Below are 15,534 nucleotides of genomic sequence, written 5' to 3' on the forward strand. Positions count from 1 at the left end.
GGACCATTGCAAGATGCTGTACTCTGTCGTCGACCCTAAGCCATTCCACATTACGTTTGACTGCACGCTAAACAACACACAATAATGTAGACCAGTGGTTCTCAACCTGTGGGTCGGGAGTCCCAGTGGGGTCCCCAGATGATATTTCTTTCTTTTTTCCTTTTTTTTGAGTGGGGGGTCCCCAAATGACAGTGAAGTGACAATTTAAGGACTTTTAAGACATTTTTAATACCTCAATAAAAAAGCCAAATTCAGAACCACTGATGTATCTATTCCTTAAACATCTGTTTATTATGATTTTTGGCATAAAAGCATTTCAGTAGTGATTAACCAGAAAATTACAGATCGGACAATAGCAATAGCAAAAAACATACAAACAAGAGACTTACAATAAAAGGAGACAAAACATAACTCAAATAAAAATAAAAATAAAATAATAACTGACAAGGCTGATGATGTATCTATTCCTAATCTTTTGCACCACCCACCCAGTGCACCCACCCAGTCACGTGTCATCATCTGTCCAAACTTTAACCACATGAACCCGAGCGTCCCCATAGTGGCCATTTTTTCAGCAAAAAATTAAAAGGTACAAGCTCACAATGTAACACGTTGTAAACTTGTAGATCGGCTATATTCGGCGAAGAGATTTGGTGTAGAGGGAAAAAATACTTAGGCAAAGTGGTTAAAGCAGCAGACATGATAATTGCTGTTCCTCTCACCCTGTAGATCTTGTTCCTGACACGGCAGTACTTCACCTCCTCCACCTTCACGTAGGACAGACACTCCTCGCAGCACTGGTCACCATGGCAACTTCCTGGCCGGGAGCAGCGCCTCTTGCACGCCACAGTGGAATCCTGGGAAGGCAGATGACCAGGGAGAAAGGCAGAGGGCTAAAAGGTTATTCCGGGCGGAGTTGCAGATGGTGTGAGTCATGATGTTGACGGGTTAACTTTCCTGTGATTGCCTTATATTGTCGTCGTCGTCCCCCCCCCCCCCCTGGCCTGTAACTGAGGCAGTATTGTCCACTACCCTTTAAAACCCTTCTGTGTGACAGGAGAAAACTGACCCAAGCTACAACTAACATAATATAGTCTTGCGTAGCCAAACTTTCAGAGATCTCTGCCTACTGATAAGTCTGGTGATGTTCTACGTGAGCTAGATGTTACTAGTAACGATTCTGAGAAAAAAGAATGCTTTGCCGAACCAATGTGAAGGACAGAGGACAGTCCTTCCTAATCTAGGTGGAGCCATTCAAATTAGAAAAATCTTGAAAGTGTGAGAACTACTGATTTAGAAGGCAATTGTAGAATCGGCTTCAGGTCTTGCGTTAAATGCATCCCGGCAATTAGCAGGTGGAGATAGGCGAAGATGTCCGATTGTTCGGCTATGCGAGAATACACCAAACAGATAGTCGAAGATATCCGATTGTTCGGCTATGCGAGAATACAGCAAACAGCAAAGTGAATCTCTGTCTCTGTACCTTGCAGGTGCAGGTGGTGCAGTTGTCGTGTTTGAAGGAGGTTCCGTTCTCATAAACCTCACTGTGGAACAGACAACTACCTAACGACAGATCAAACACCTTCCTCTGGCCTGGGAGGGGGAAGAGAAGGAATGGGACACGAAGAGAGAGAGAGAGAGAGAGAGAGAGAGAGAGAGAGAGAGAGAGAGAGAGAGAGACATAAAGACAGTGAGAGAGAGAGAAAGTGTTATAGTATGTCACATTTTTGGATTGCTTATTGGTCTATTTTTTTCAAATATAACAAATGCAGGCATTGTATGAATGTGTTTTCTCTTTTAATGACGAAAATAAAACTACTACTACAATTACTACTATTTGCAGTGTTAGTGTTTGTCAAAATCTAACTATAAATGCACCAAGTCTCTGTGTGTGTGTACTTCTGTAGGTCTGTACAGTAATCCACTTAACTGGAGTACCGCTCGCCCCACCTACTTCAAATTCGATACACATGTTCCACACCCCCACAGGGAGTGCAGTGCCTGGTGTCGGTCGGACCCACAGTTGTCCAGAACCGCCACAAAAGTCCTCTGCCCGGGGCCACAGCTGACATCACAAGGCCTCTGCCCGGGCCAGACTCCCAGGCTCCCACGTGCACTGGCCCCCCGGGCACCACTCTAGTATACTTTAATGTGTGCTGGCGCCGTGCACCATAAATGGCACATGCAGAAGCTTGACGTATCGCCATGTTTCGACATGTTTCGCTGTGCATTGCACGGCGTGAGTTATTAAATCAGGCTTTAGCGTCCTTCAAAGAGGGCTGTAAACTCGGACACTTACCAAGGCATCGGGGGCAGCATTGCCCAGGTGGGGTGTGGCTGAGGTGGGCAGGGCAGGATAGGACAGGGCACACCTCACGCACGCATAGGGTCCGCCCTCCCTGGAATAACACACATACTTTAATACAGGGGCATCATTTGGAGTCCCAGGGGATGTTGACATCCTCTGTAGATGAACCTATAGACACGTATTCTCTTGTCTGCAAGAAGTGGTACAAGTGGTAACTTTTTGTGCCATCCCCTATTTATTTTCTGAAATGTCGCCTCTGGTTTATTACCCAACCATCGGCATAGCTTCATCTAGTTCTGCTGTTGCTGTGCATAAAGGATTCTACATAAAGGTTTGTTGTACAATTAGAAATTAATGACAGTGGGGTGTGACTGGGACAGGGGGTGGCGCCAGCCTGGTGCAGCAGGCGAGGAGGTTGTCTCACCTGTGGCTAATTAAGTGATATTATGCGTGCGTGCACATTGCATAATGTACTATATAAAGTGTTTGGTTCTCGCCACTTCTTCCCACCGCTAGGTGTGAATGTGTTAACAAGTCTTTAGCCTCAGTGCTCCGAGAGTGTACAGAATGTGACCAAAACGGACCCCTAAGGGTACAGGTGCACACTCTCTATGATACAAATGGATACACAACACTGAGGATTTTACAGCGTGTGTCCTCTGACACCTCTCTGCTTTGTTTACTGAAGGAAGGGATAGGATGGATGAAGGAAATGAAAAAATACATACATGAATATAGTCGATTTTTTTTTAAACTGTGATACAGTAATATCCATTCCTCAGTAAAAGTAGCTGTGTTCATTTACCTCTGACAGTGTACAAATGTAACCAAATGGCTTAAATCTTTGTACCACAAATATAGGACTTTTCTGAGTGTGTAGGCATAGGAAAGGCATACAGGTGATGTATCTGTTGCTTAAGAATTATTGACACTCACAGTGCAGGTGCATTTGATGCAGGCCTTCCCCTCTGGACTGAACTCCTCCCTCTCTTTGTACAGACGACCCTCAAAGATGCAACCTAAAAGATGACCGCACACATTATGACAAGGATCTGGGATCTGTGTGTGTGTGCGTGTGCAATACACCCCCACTGTGAAATAAGTAGACTTGGCTGGGACTGTGGATGCATCAATTTCCATTGTCAATTTTATTATGACTTTTATGTTGTTGTTTTTTCTTTTTTCTTCATATTTTGTTCAGGGTTAGGGTTGGGAACGTGTGGTAGTTTTATTGCTACAGCTGCAAAACATATTTCCCAGAACAGACATGACGTTGCACAGTAACATCCTCATTTAACTCTGCGAGTGTACAAATGAATAAATGAACACTGACGATGGCAGGGCTTTGAACAGCGTTCAGTTGGTGTGTGGTCCAGGTGTACTCACTAGGGCAGGTGGGACAGCACTTCTTAGGGTGGATCTTGGGGTTCTTGCAGTGGACAACACACTGCACTTCTGACTCTGTGATGACACCTTCCTGTCACAACCACAAAAGAATAGTCTTATTTTGCAATCTTTCAATGATATGGCAGTCCATTTCATTGAAAGATATATAGGTAACCATAATAACTGGTCTAAAACCTCTAAATTCCTTCACAAATGACCTTCCAGTTAGTTGGTTACTTTATTGACACAATTGTATAAAAGATCCAAACAATAATCGAAAACCCATGAATAAAAACTTTAAAAGGTTACAATGAATTAAAATAATATACAACATACAATACAAACTCCCTTTACTTCATACAACAGGAGCTTTCTGTTGCTCCAAAAGTGACAGGCAAGCATGTAGCAAACGTAAAGTTCCTCTTTTTCAGTTTACTGATTTGAGATCACAAAGAGTGAGCTCAATCAATAAACTCATGTCCATATTTAGCTCTGATGTCTTGGAAAATTAAGCACAAGATTAATCAATAGATATTTCGGAACATGCCATTCTGAACATATCCACGTATAATACATATGTGCACACAAACGTGTGGTGGCTGGTGGTGCTTACACATACGTGAACAAACCACACAATCCGCACAAGCTTGTTTCTTTAAGAATTTCAAGGATGCCCTCATCTTTTCTTTGGCGTCTTTGTCTGAAGCTGGGACTTTTCAAAGTGACGTCCAAACTGAAATGGCAGTGCGCCTGACTTAAAATTGAATGACAATGAGCTTCGATAACACATCCAGCTGCTCGCCTATCCACACAGGATTCAAACCGAAAACTCTCTGAGGCCAGAGCTTCTATTCTCTCCGTTCATCCAGCCATACCGGGGGCATCAATGACGCAGGGTGAAGTTATCAGTGTATGTGTGCACATACCTCCCATAGTGGTGTTAGAAAAGCTACCCTTTGACTGGTTGAGCGTTATGTATTTTTTGCTGAGGTGGATGACACGAGAATGAATGAAGCAGGAGATTAACCAGTGATATTTCGGAACATACCATTCTGAACATATCCACATAATACATATGTGCACACAAATGGATGAATGAGCGAAAAAGGTCACAGGCATGTCAAGTGACAAAAGCATAGATTATGTTAGCAAGCCATGCAGAAGAGCACTGGAACATCAACCAACTGGCCATGTCAACAAACCCACTAGCCTGTCTATGTATACATTAAACATTAGCAGCCAAACAGACACACACAAAACGCAGTACACACACACACTGACCTGACAGCGCCTGTTAATGCAGGGCTTGGCCGGGCTGGTCCAGGACACTGAGCTGTTGTAAGACCTCCCGTCCAGCTGACAACCTGAGAGAGACAGAGAGAATCATTTAGCAGTTCATCCAAAAAAATAAGAAAACTGACAATATTCAAGGTCAACAATAAAGAGTGTGGGGAGAACAGCCTAAAACTAGGATGTGGCATAGTATGGGAAATAATTCATTCTGATTATTTTATCATTTTATGTTGAGTGTGTGTTTTTGCAGGTCTTTTTAAGTGGTGCAACCACTTCCTTAAGTAGCTTTGTGTGTGCCTGCTGGCTGGCTGGCTGGCTACCTGTGTCTGAGCATGGAAATTGCATTTGGTTGGTTTTCAAAACCACGTGTCACTGTTGTGCAGCCTAACACACACATACATATTAAGTGTATAATTGTATATATGATGATTTCATGTGTATCATTACAGTACAGTACAGTACAGTACAGTACAGTACAGTACAGTACAGTACAGTACAGTACAGTACAGTACAGTACAGTACAGTACAGGGACCCCCACATGGTAACTCTGTCATTTCTCAACAGTTTGGGACATGAGGCGGCTCGCCGGCACCCTGGGCGCGTTCCTGCGGGTCTGGACCCCCACACGGAGTTGCACCACTTACTTCACACGGGTGTGATTTTTATTTTTTATTTAGTTTTCCTTTTGTTGTCTTTAAAGGAATACAATTTCAAGTGACAAAACAATTAACCTAAAGACCCACTTTTCTCCCTCACTTTTAGCTCAGTCTGAGGGCGACTGACGAGGCTTCTTAATCATAATCACTGTATGTGCTTTTTCTGTTCCAATCTGTCTGTTTGCTTTCATTAATTGCTTCTATTAATGTGTTCTCTGATTTACGTATTGTTGGCTCTTCCTGAACTCTATAATGTGTCCTTCATGTTTTCTCTTGATAGGAAAGCACTTTGGACCAATCCTGTTATTGCTTTTAAGTGTACTAAGTAAAGGTGATTGACTTGACATATTGTAAGTGTGCGACGCTATGTTATGCCTTGTTTACATACGCCAAAGTGTTGCTTACAGAAAATACATTATTTCCAGTTTCTCGGAGCGACACAATATATACAATACGACAAAGTATAAATAAGCCATTACACATGAAGTGTGTATTTGTGTGTGTTTTTGAACTTTGAACATATGCAGCATGCACAAGGAAATCTTTAGTCGCCTTAGCATCACCAAAGGATATGGGTGATAACAACGTCAGTATTCAGTAACATGCATTACATACAGTATGTATGCATGTTACTGAATACTGTTATTCAGTAAGTTATTATCACCCACATCCTAACATACTACATAACAACGTAGAGTAGACCATCAGTCTCTAATTCTCTATTATGCCGTCTGTCATAAAGTCTATTATGTGCACACACAGACATTCATACACACAACAACTCTCTCCCTCTCTCTCTGTCACACACACACACACTCGCGCGCGCACATATACACACTTGGAGCTGTGTGTATCATATCTCCGAAGTCGTCCGGGGAAGTGTGTGTTTGGATCCATAGTCAGTTTGATAAGAGGCTGTTAGTAACCTGACACCATCTCTGGAGGACCTGTAGACTCCACAGCGACCACACGGTACATGCCCTCCCCAGCCACCCACTCAGCACTAAATTAATAGCCTATTCATTTCACCTATCCCATTTACTGTAAGTGGACCGAGATCAATGCTAAACTTTCCATAGGATGAAATCAAATCGCATGTATCGACCTGCTTTCATTTCTGCAAGCCATACAGTACAGACATGTGGGGGGATTTGTAACAACCAAATCTACCTGTAAGGGTAGCTCTACAATACTGTAACATTATTTCATAGTAATAGTAGACCTTGTTTTAAGCTTATAGGATTGTAGAGTCTTTCTGTGCAGAAATAACACTTCATCTGAGAATATTGAATCTATAGCCACAAGGGACATATGGACCAGAAGTGGCAAAGAAACAACAGAACAGAACAGAATAGAATAGAATTGAACATCATTTCCTTCTTTCCCAATAATAGGTACCAAAACACATTTTTTCCCAGTTTACATAGCACAGTATTTCCCTGTATGTTACTATACAGTGGAATCACACCATTTCAACGTGTACATTTGCTTAGTGTCTGTGAGTGTATAGAGATGATGAAGATATGAGCTGTCTGGTTTTTTATGGCCAAACCAACCGTTTCTGTCCTAAAGTTGGTTGTGTCACAATGGAACCACAAGTCAACCACACTCTACGGGGAACAATAGAAAAGTGACACACGTTGCCGTGGCGACACGGGGCTTTCCACCGCCAACTTGAATGGGTTCCACCTCACTTAATGAACTGCCGTCTCATAAAACACACAACCGCAAACACACAAGGGCCGCGCCCCCAGTGTGAGTGAGTGTCCCCATGCTACTCGGTGTAGCAAACTAACTAGCAAAGGTATGTGTACACAGCAGGATTCTCAGAGTGTGTGCGTGTGTGTGTGTGGGGGTGTGTGTGTGTGTGTGTGTGTGTGTGTGTGTGTGTGTGTGTGTGTGTGTGTGTGTGTGTGTGTGTGTGTGTGTGTGTGTGTGTGTGTGTGTTGTGTGTGTGTGGTGTTAGTGGTGCGTGTGTTGTGTGAGAGGAGAGCAGAGCAGAGCAGGAGAGGTGCGTGCGTGCGTGCCTAATGTGTACAGTATGTATGTGTGCATAGGTAGATCCCATTCTAAATGCACACGCTAGCACTTAATAATAATAATGATGTGTAAAAATAAATGGAAATGATGGAAATTGGGGAGAAAATATTGTATATTCACAGAAGGAGGCCATGGGAAGGCCGCACTACAGCATAGGGTTCCTCCTGCAATCTGCCTTAGATTGAGATATCATGTGTGAAATGGCCTGATATCTTGGCCTGAGGGTGGTGCAAAGGATACATCACGGCTTCCCACAAATTATTGGATTTTATATTGAGTATCAGAGATCTCCGCCTACTGATACAACTGTGGAGATATCTAAAATTCAATGAATGAGCTAAAAACTGCGTGTAAACATCTGAAGATGAGGCCTGGGCTGTGGCTCAGCGGTCCAGGCACCTTGGCCAGTAAAAAAAGTCCTTCATATGGGATGATATCAGGATTGGTTTCCAAAACTGGGTGTATGTTTGGCTTGTGTTTGTTTTCTCCACCGTACAAGGCCATTCTCTGACTTTAGTTTTCCCCAGACGTCTCAGTAGGCGGAGATCTCAGAACATCTGGCTATGTGAGAGGCACTGTAATCGTGTGTGTGCAAATTGGACAATGTTGCCTAATGCTGTTGCGAGAGGAAAGGCCACGGGGTCACCAGAATCAGAAGGTAATTCTCCATGATGGTAAATTAACTTACATAGCACCTTTCTATTCATCTACCGAACACCATTCAAAGTGCTTTAAAATGAATTTCACCTTCTTCTATTCACACACACATTCACAGCGGAGTCAGTCATGCAAGGCGCCTGCCTGCTTATCGGGAGTAGTTAGGGGTTCAGTGTCTTTGACATGAAGCCAGGCGGAGTCGGGGATCAACCCTTTCGCTTCCAAGATGCCCGCTCTCTTCCTCCTGAGCCACTGCTGTCTCTCTTTGGCGCCCTACTTTTTTCCCACTACACCAAAATTCTTCATAAAAAAATAGCAGGTCTACAAGTTCACAGTGCGGTACATTGCTGCTACGTGTTGTGAACTTGTATGTCGGCCATTTTTACATGTTTGCCTTTTATAGCATGCCCAGGATAATGACGCTAGGGTTCATGTGCTTAATGGTACCATTATCAATTCTGTTACATACTTATTCTCACAATGTCTTCATCCCACGTCTACATCCGATCAAACAGCTCCACTGATTCCCGTTGCAGTAGTTTTTGTCCCTTTGGTCAGGTCTTTGTCATGCCATATTTGAACCAGATTTCAACAGATTTTATTTCCCTTCCTATGTGTCTCAACCCTTGTCTTCCATGTAGTCAAACATAACCTTTGTTGTGTTGACACTGCTCCAGTGTGACCTTATCTTGCAAGACAACATGAGAAAGGATTTACCTCAAGTCATCCAAAATCTTTTCTTCAGGAAATAATAACATCCTTAATGATATTCTGGCTTTCCTGCTGTGTGTGTGTGTGTGTGTGTGTGTGTGTGTGTGTGTGTGTGTGCGTGTGTGCGTGCGTGCGTGCGTGCGTGCGTGCGTAACGCTGGGAGAGTGAGAACGGGCACGGTCTGTCTGTCTGTCTGTCCATCTTACCTTTACATCGTTCACAGCAGGCTCCAGTCTGCTTCACCACCAGGGCACAATCCTCCGACACCAGTGGACACTTCTCCTGCTTACAGTCAGCTTTACCGTCCTGGAGAGATGCAGAAATAGGGAGTCAGAATGGCACAGGCATGGACAGGACTCACAAGAATATAGAGATAGCGATATAGAGAGAGGGAAGTGCGTTGAACTGCATGTGCATAAGACATAAAGGGACTGAGGGGGAATAGATGATTTGTCAATTGATCAGCAGCCAGTGACTAAATTAAATTAAATTAATAGCACTATTGGTGCAGAATGTATGTTGTTTGGGTGAAGCTTTTAAGCCAAAGTAACCCCTGCTCCTTCTGCCTGGATCCATGTTTTTTAGCTATAAAGCAAATGGAAAACCACCATTGCAATGTTAGTGTCATGCTTGAACCACTGAGCTAGACTATAGGGAATGGAACCATTATTTTAGTGCTGTGCTCTACCCTTTGAGCAGCTCTGGGAATGGAAACCCTAACCCTGGCGCTGGCAGGCAGCACTAGCATGGCGAAATGCCATACTCTGCCCAGGAAAGCTTTCATCTCAAAATTCCTATTCTATACCCACCATTCACGCAAATACACTCTCACTCCCACAACGTGTAAACACTCACTTTATTGGGGGGGAAAATGGCTTTCGGCGTTGGCAAAATCACCCAGCCAAAACAAAACACAAACAAAACTAAACACCCAAATCACCTTTGGCACACATCTGAGATGGCTGCACTCACTCCTCCAAAACAAACCACACCATCATACCTCCCTCCTCTCTTTCCATCTGTCCTTCGCTCTCCCCTGTTTTAATCTACATGACTTTCACACCCTGGTTTTATGACCGACTTTATCCACACATTTTTTTTACACACTGCCTGTTTATATAGTGGTGGCCCCTGGATCCCTTGCCACCTCGCTGGCTAACTGTAACGAGGAGGGATCAAAGGATGACTGTGGCCCCAAATGGCAAAAATAAAATCGGGCAGTTTAATTTAGCTGTGCTGCTTGCCCTAGACCTAACCACACTGGGTACAAATGATGTCATGAGAGAGGAGAGGAGAGGAGAGGAGAGGAGAGCCTATGAATGGAAAGTTGAGGGGTGAGTAAGGGAAGAAAGGACGAAATAAAGACAGAGATGGATTAGTACAGTGAGAGAGAGAGCCTGGAGGTTGTTACTGTCACACTCTGGTCTGAGTGAAGGTAGTGTAGGCCAAAATTGGCACTGAACCAGTTCTCAAAATGCTCAAAATGGCAAAAATAGCAGGCAGTCTTTTCTATGCAAAAAACAATCCGTTTTTATTCACCTTTTGAGTGTCCACATGAAATGGTTGTTACAGGAAATACACAAAATAAGTATTTACATTCACTGGCCTGGTTGGCTCTATAGGTCTATTCTCCTGCCTGGGCAGTCCTACATTGACTCCTGTGCAGTGGCAGGTCCCCCTCTTAAAAAGGCCAGGCCCCTCCCATGGACCAAACCAACCCAGGATTGATTCCACAATCTAACCAGTGGCTTCACAATGTCCAGAGACATCACAGTTCATTCATAATACATTTTAGAGTCACATAATATACAATCAAGAGACAAGCAGGAACTGGTACAGGCTTTTCCCTGGCTGGCAGTTCTCCCCTGTTATCTCTTACCTAGCCTCAAGTGAGACTGAACTCTACAAAAACCCTCATACTGTTGGTATGTTCCCCACACCCCACAGCTGATAGTTGCTCCCTACAATGGAGTCAACCAATTATCAATCAAGCATCATCATCATCTCATTTACATACACCTCCCAAAATAATATAATTCTCTGCAACATACACAATAAATAATTCAAACTTTAGCCATTCAGTCTCAGTGGCAGGCTGAACTGCCACAGTTACCATGGAGGTCCATGCAAAGCCACTGTCAGCCCTGTTACCATGGAGGTCCATGCAAAGCCACTGTCAGCCCTGTTACCATGAGGTCCATGCAAAGCCACTGTCAGCCCTGCACAGCAACACAAGTTCTGTTTGTGACCATGAGTTGGAGCACAGAACTAAACATGGGAGCTGAATACGACATCTGTCTCAGTCTGGGTATGGAAATAATACATAACCTCTCTCTCACACTCCATGCAGATCAAATAATACAATAATACATAACCTCTCTCTCACACTCCATGCAGATCAAATAATACAATAATACATAACCTCTCTCTCACAATCCATGCAGATCAAATAATACAATAATACATAACCTCTCTCACACTCCATGCAGATCAAATAATACAATAATACATAACCTCTCTCTCACACTCCATGCAGATCAAACACGGGGAGGCTTAAAACTCCAATGTCTAAGTTTCATGCAGGCAGTATTACTCGTCAACCAGTGGGTGTCCTATAGCCGACACCAGGGTTTAATCTCTCAATGGAAAAGTAAGGAGACCACCTCCAAGCAATGCAGATGTGCTATATACGATGATGTTTCAGTCATTAAAATAGTTCTGGATTGCAGCTTTAATGCACATGTTGAGCTCAATGGCTCGGTTACATCCTCCTATTACTTGCCAGATTAAATGAAATAAGAGATGGATGGGCAGATATTCCAGAATAATGAATGGAAAGAGTGACGACAGAACTGGAATGATGAAGATGAAGGCAGAAAGAGCGACATTATTTTATGTATTTGTCGTATGTACAGTTATGTACCAAACAAGACCCACATCAAGACATACCAAGCCCCCTCACACGCACGCACGCATGCACGGACGCATGCACGCACGTGCAACACACACACACGCGTGTGCGTCTACCTCTTTATCACACTGCCCCTCAATGTTTGTCTCGCTCTTGGTCTCTCTCTCCCTCCACGTCTAACTCCATCTCTCTCTCCATCTCTTTTACTCTCCCACTCTCTACCTACGAGTAAGACGCGCAAACGCAGGAAGCGAACGCAGCTCGTACATATTTGGGTTTTGGACGTATAGCTGCTTTGGGGACTCCTTATATGGTGCCCCTTTTGTGCCCATATATGGAGCTGAGTGGACCTGGCCCCTTTTGTGCCCATATATGGAGCTGAGTGATTGCTGATGCAACACACTCCATATTTGGATAGCGGGACAGACAGACAGACAGACAGACACACAGACATGATCTGCTAGGTCTCATAGTAAGTGCTCACTGCGTTCGCAATCATGCTCAACCTCTCTCTCTCTCCACTCTGTCTTACCCTCTCTCTCCCTCCACTCAGCCCCCTCTGTCTTATACCCTCCAATATAAATTCCCAGCCAGCACACATTCAAAGCCATTCCACTGGGCCACCATTAGCACTAAGTGGTGTAAAGAGATGTGACCCCCCGCCTCTCCGTCGGGGTCAAAGGTTACGATGGGTCGCCACGCCTCATAAACACTGGACATGCTGCTATGATCCTCCGGGTCTTTCTATTGGCCCGCGGGTGGTTTGGGAGAGGGCCCTGATTGGACTGTTGGACTGTCTGTCTCTGTCTCCAGGGACAGTGGCCCCCTGGGGAGGGATGAGGCGTTGGTATGTTTACAAGTGTGTGAACGCGGGAGTGTGTTTGTGTCTGTGCGTGTGCGTGTGTGTGTGTGTGTGTGTGTGTGTGTGTGTGTGTGTGTGTGTGGCACATAAAGACAAGCAGGGAGGAAGACAGGGAGATGATGAAGATTGCTTCTTTCATTTGATAACCTCTGAACTTTTCAACCTGAACCTTGGTACCGTTCAAGTCAAAAGGCTGCATGCACTGTTACACAGTAAATTCCTCAAATTCCTAGATGGCGTGCGTGCGCGTGCACAGGGAGATTTTGAATATTCGACGACTACACACCAACTTCAGAGTTACTAGAACCTTAGGTCTTGACTTTTACCATTTGGATATTTGACACACCACCACTAGGGGGCGACAAGGCAATCCAGTTGTTATTCCTCACACACATCACTACTCACCCTCTGTCCATCTCTCCCTGTGTCCATCTCTCCCTGTGTCCATCTCTCTCTGTGTACATCTCTCCCTCTGTCCATCTCTCCCTGTGTCCATCTCTCCCTGTGTCCATCTCTCCCTGTGTCCATCTCTCCCTCTGTCCATCTCTCCCTGTGTCCATCTCTCCCTGTGTCCATCTCTCCCTGTGTCCATCTCTCTCTGTGTCCATCTCTCCCTGTGTCCATCTCTCCCTCTGTCCATCTCTCCCTGTGTCCATCTCTCTCTGTGTCCATCTCTCCCTGTGTCCATCTCTCCCTCTGTCCATCTCTCCCTGTGTCCATCTCTCCCTGTGTCCATCTCTCCCTGTGTCCATCTCTCTCTGTGTCCATCTCTCTCTCTCTTTCCCACAATGTCTGTCCATCTCATCCCACCTCTCTTCCTCTGCCCCATTCTCTTTTGAAGTCTCTCTCGGCCAACCTTTTCCATCATGCCCCTCTCTCTCTCTCTCTCTCTCTCTCTCTCTCTCTCTCTCTCTCTCTCTCTCTGTCTCTCTCTCTCTCTCTCTCTCTCTCTCTCTCGCTCTCTCTCTCTCTCCATCTCCAGGCCCGGATTAACCAACAGGCTTTAGGTGGGGGCACCAACCTAGGCGGGCACCAAAGGGTGGAGAGAAAGTGAAAGACTGAACTACCACTGCAAGCACCGAACATTAGAAGCCAAGGCAATAAGGCAGCTGAAGGAGCCCCCCCCCCCCCCCCCCCCCCCGACAAATCTGCGCAGCTATACCCTCTACCCCCTCTCTCTAATTGTCTGTACCCCGCTCTGTCTCCCCATCTCTCTCTCTGTCTCCCTCATTTCTCTCGCTCTCTCTTGTTCTGGTATGTTGTATCAAGTTGACAGGCCGTCTGACAACGGACGTCTGTCTTTTGTGGCGAGGGACAGAGACATCACTGAGAGGCTCTCAGAGAGAGGAGAGAAACACTCGAGTCAAAGGCCTACTTAAACCCTCAGACTCCATGACCCCCCTCCACCTCCACCATGACCTCTCACCTTTCACCCTTCCTCCAAAACAAACAGGTCATGGCCCCTGGCAGCGAGCCGGAGCCACGGTAGCTTATAGGCCTAGACGGGGCCGCGGCGCGACCGCCCAGTGGAACGGATGTCACAAATGTTCACACTTTTGTTAAGTAAATCTGGTCTTGTTGTATATTCGAGGATTCATGCATCATGCGTGCATGGCACACATCGTATGTGGTATAGATTCATGCATCATGCGTGCATGGCACACATCGTATGTGGTAGATTCATGCATCATGCGTGCATGGCACACATCGTATGTGGTATAGATTCATGCATCATGCGTGCATGGCACACATCGTATGTGGTAGATTCATGCATCATGCGTGCATGGCACACATCGTATGTGGTAGATTCATGCATCATGCGTGCATGGCACACATCGTATGTGGTAGATTCATGCATCATGTGTGCATGGCACACATCGTATGTGGTAGATTCATGCATCATGCGTGCATGGCACACATCGTATGTGGTAGATTCATGCATCATGCGTGCATGGCACACATCGTATGTGGTAGATTCATGCATCATGCGTGCATGGCACACATCGTATGTGGTAAACCCCCCGCAACCACTCATGCAAACCCTGTGGTAGTCCTTTATGAGGTACACGTTTTTTTTTACTCACGTGGTCATTTATTATGTGCTAAGCTGTGCATCGTGAGCTTGTAGATCTGCTATTCTCAGAATATAATGACATGTCTAAAATAGAAACGCCAGGGTCAATGTGGTTAATTTATCGTATCTTCTGTTCTCCTGGAGTGACCCTGTCCGCTTTTATCTCTCTCTACACAGTGGAGGGTAACACTCTGTGACCACTCTGACTCACTCAGTCACTCTTTTATCCCTCCCTTTCTCCCTCTTCTCCTTCTCTCTCTCCCCCCCCTCTCTCTCTCTCTCTCTCTCTCTACCCCTTCATTAGTGGAAGACTGAGAGGTATGGGTGGCCCACTCACTGCAAAACATGAAGATGACAAAATTGAAAGAGAGACCAAGAAAGAAGAATAAATTAAACATTATGAATTAAAATGATTATTTCTAGCCCATCAATTGGAGAGTAGAGGACAGGGCAGGAGAGGATTTCATTAATTGAAGTTCATTCAAGTGCATTTTTATTTTACAGTAGTGCTATACACTTTGCAGTGTAAGTTGGTATAGTTGTTTGTAAATAAGACTGGCTAAGTGTTAGGACAGCTGATTTCAAGAAATATCTCATGACTACCTGGCCGTTTTGAAAGTGGTACATCTGCGAGG

General features: G+C 44.9%; 1 protein-coding gene across 1 annotated transcript in view; it reads right to left on the reverse strand.

The window, feature by feature from the left end:
- The window catches only part of bmper (BMP binding endothelial regulator), a 31,605-nt gene that overhangs the window by 10,171 nt on the left and 5,900 nt on the right, over nt 1-15,534 (reverse strand). Inside the window, exons 3-9 of the mRNA XM_080767940.1 lie at nt 9,259-9,358; nt 4,976-5,058; nt 3,695-3,785; nt 3,245-3,327; nt 2,300-2,399; nt 1,484-1,593; nt 723-857 (exon numbers count right to left, since the gene is read on the reverse strand). Coding sequence (XP_080624066.1) covers nt 723-857; nt 1,484-1,593; nt 2,300-2,399; nt 3,245-3,327; nt 3,695-3,785; nt 4,976-5,058; nt 9,259-9,358 — 702 coding nt within the window. The remainder of the gene's footprint in view (nt 1-722; nt 858-1,483; nt 1,594-2,299; nt 2,400-3,244; nt 3,328-3,694; nt 3,786-4,975; nt 5,059-9,258; nt 9,359-15,534) is intronic.

This window comes from Protomyctophum bolini (genome assembly GCF_963924005.1).
Source record: "Protomyctophum bolini genome assembly, chromosome: 7".
NCBI lineage: Eukaryota > Metazoa > Chordata > Actinopteri > Myctophiformes > Myctophidae > Protomyctophum > Protomyctophum bolini.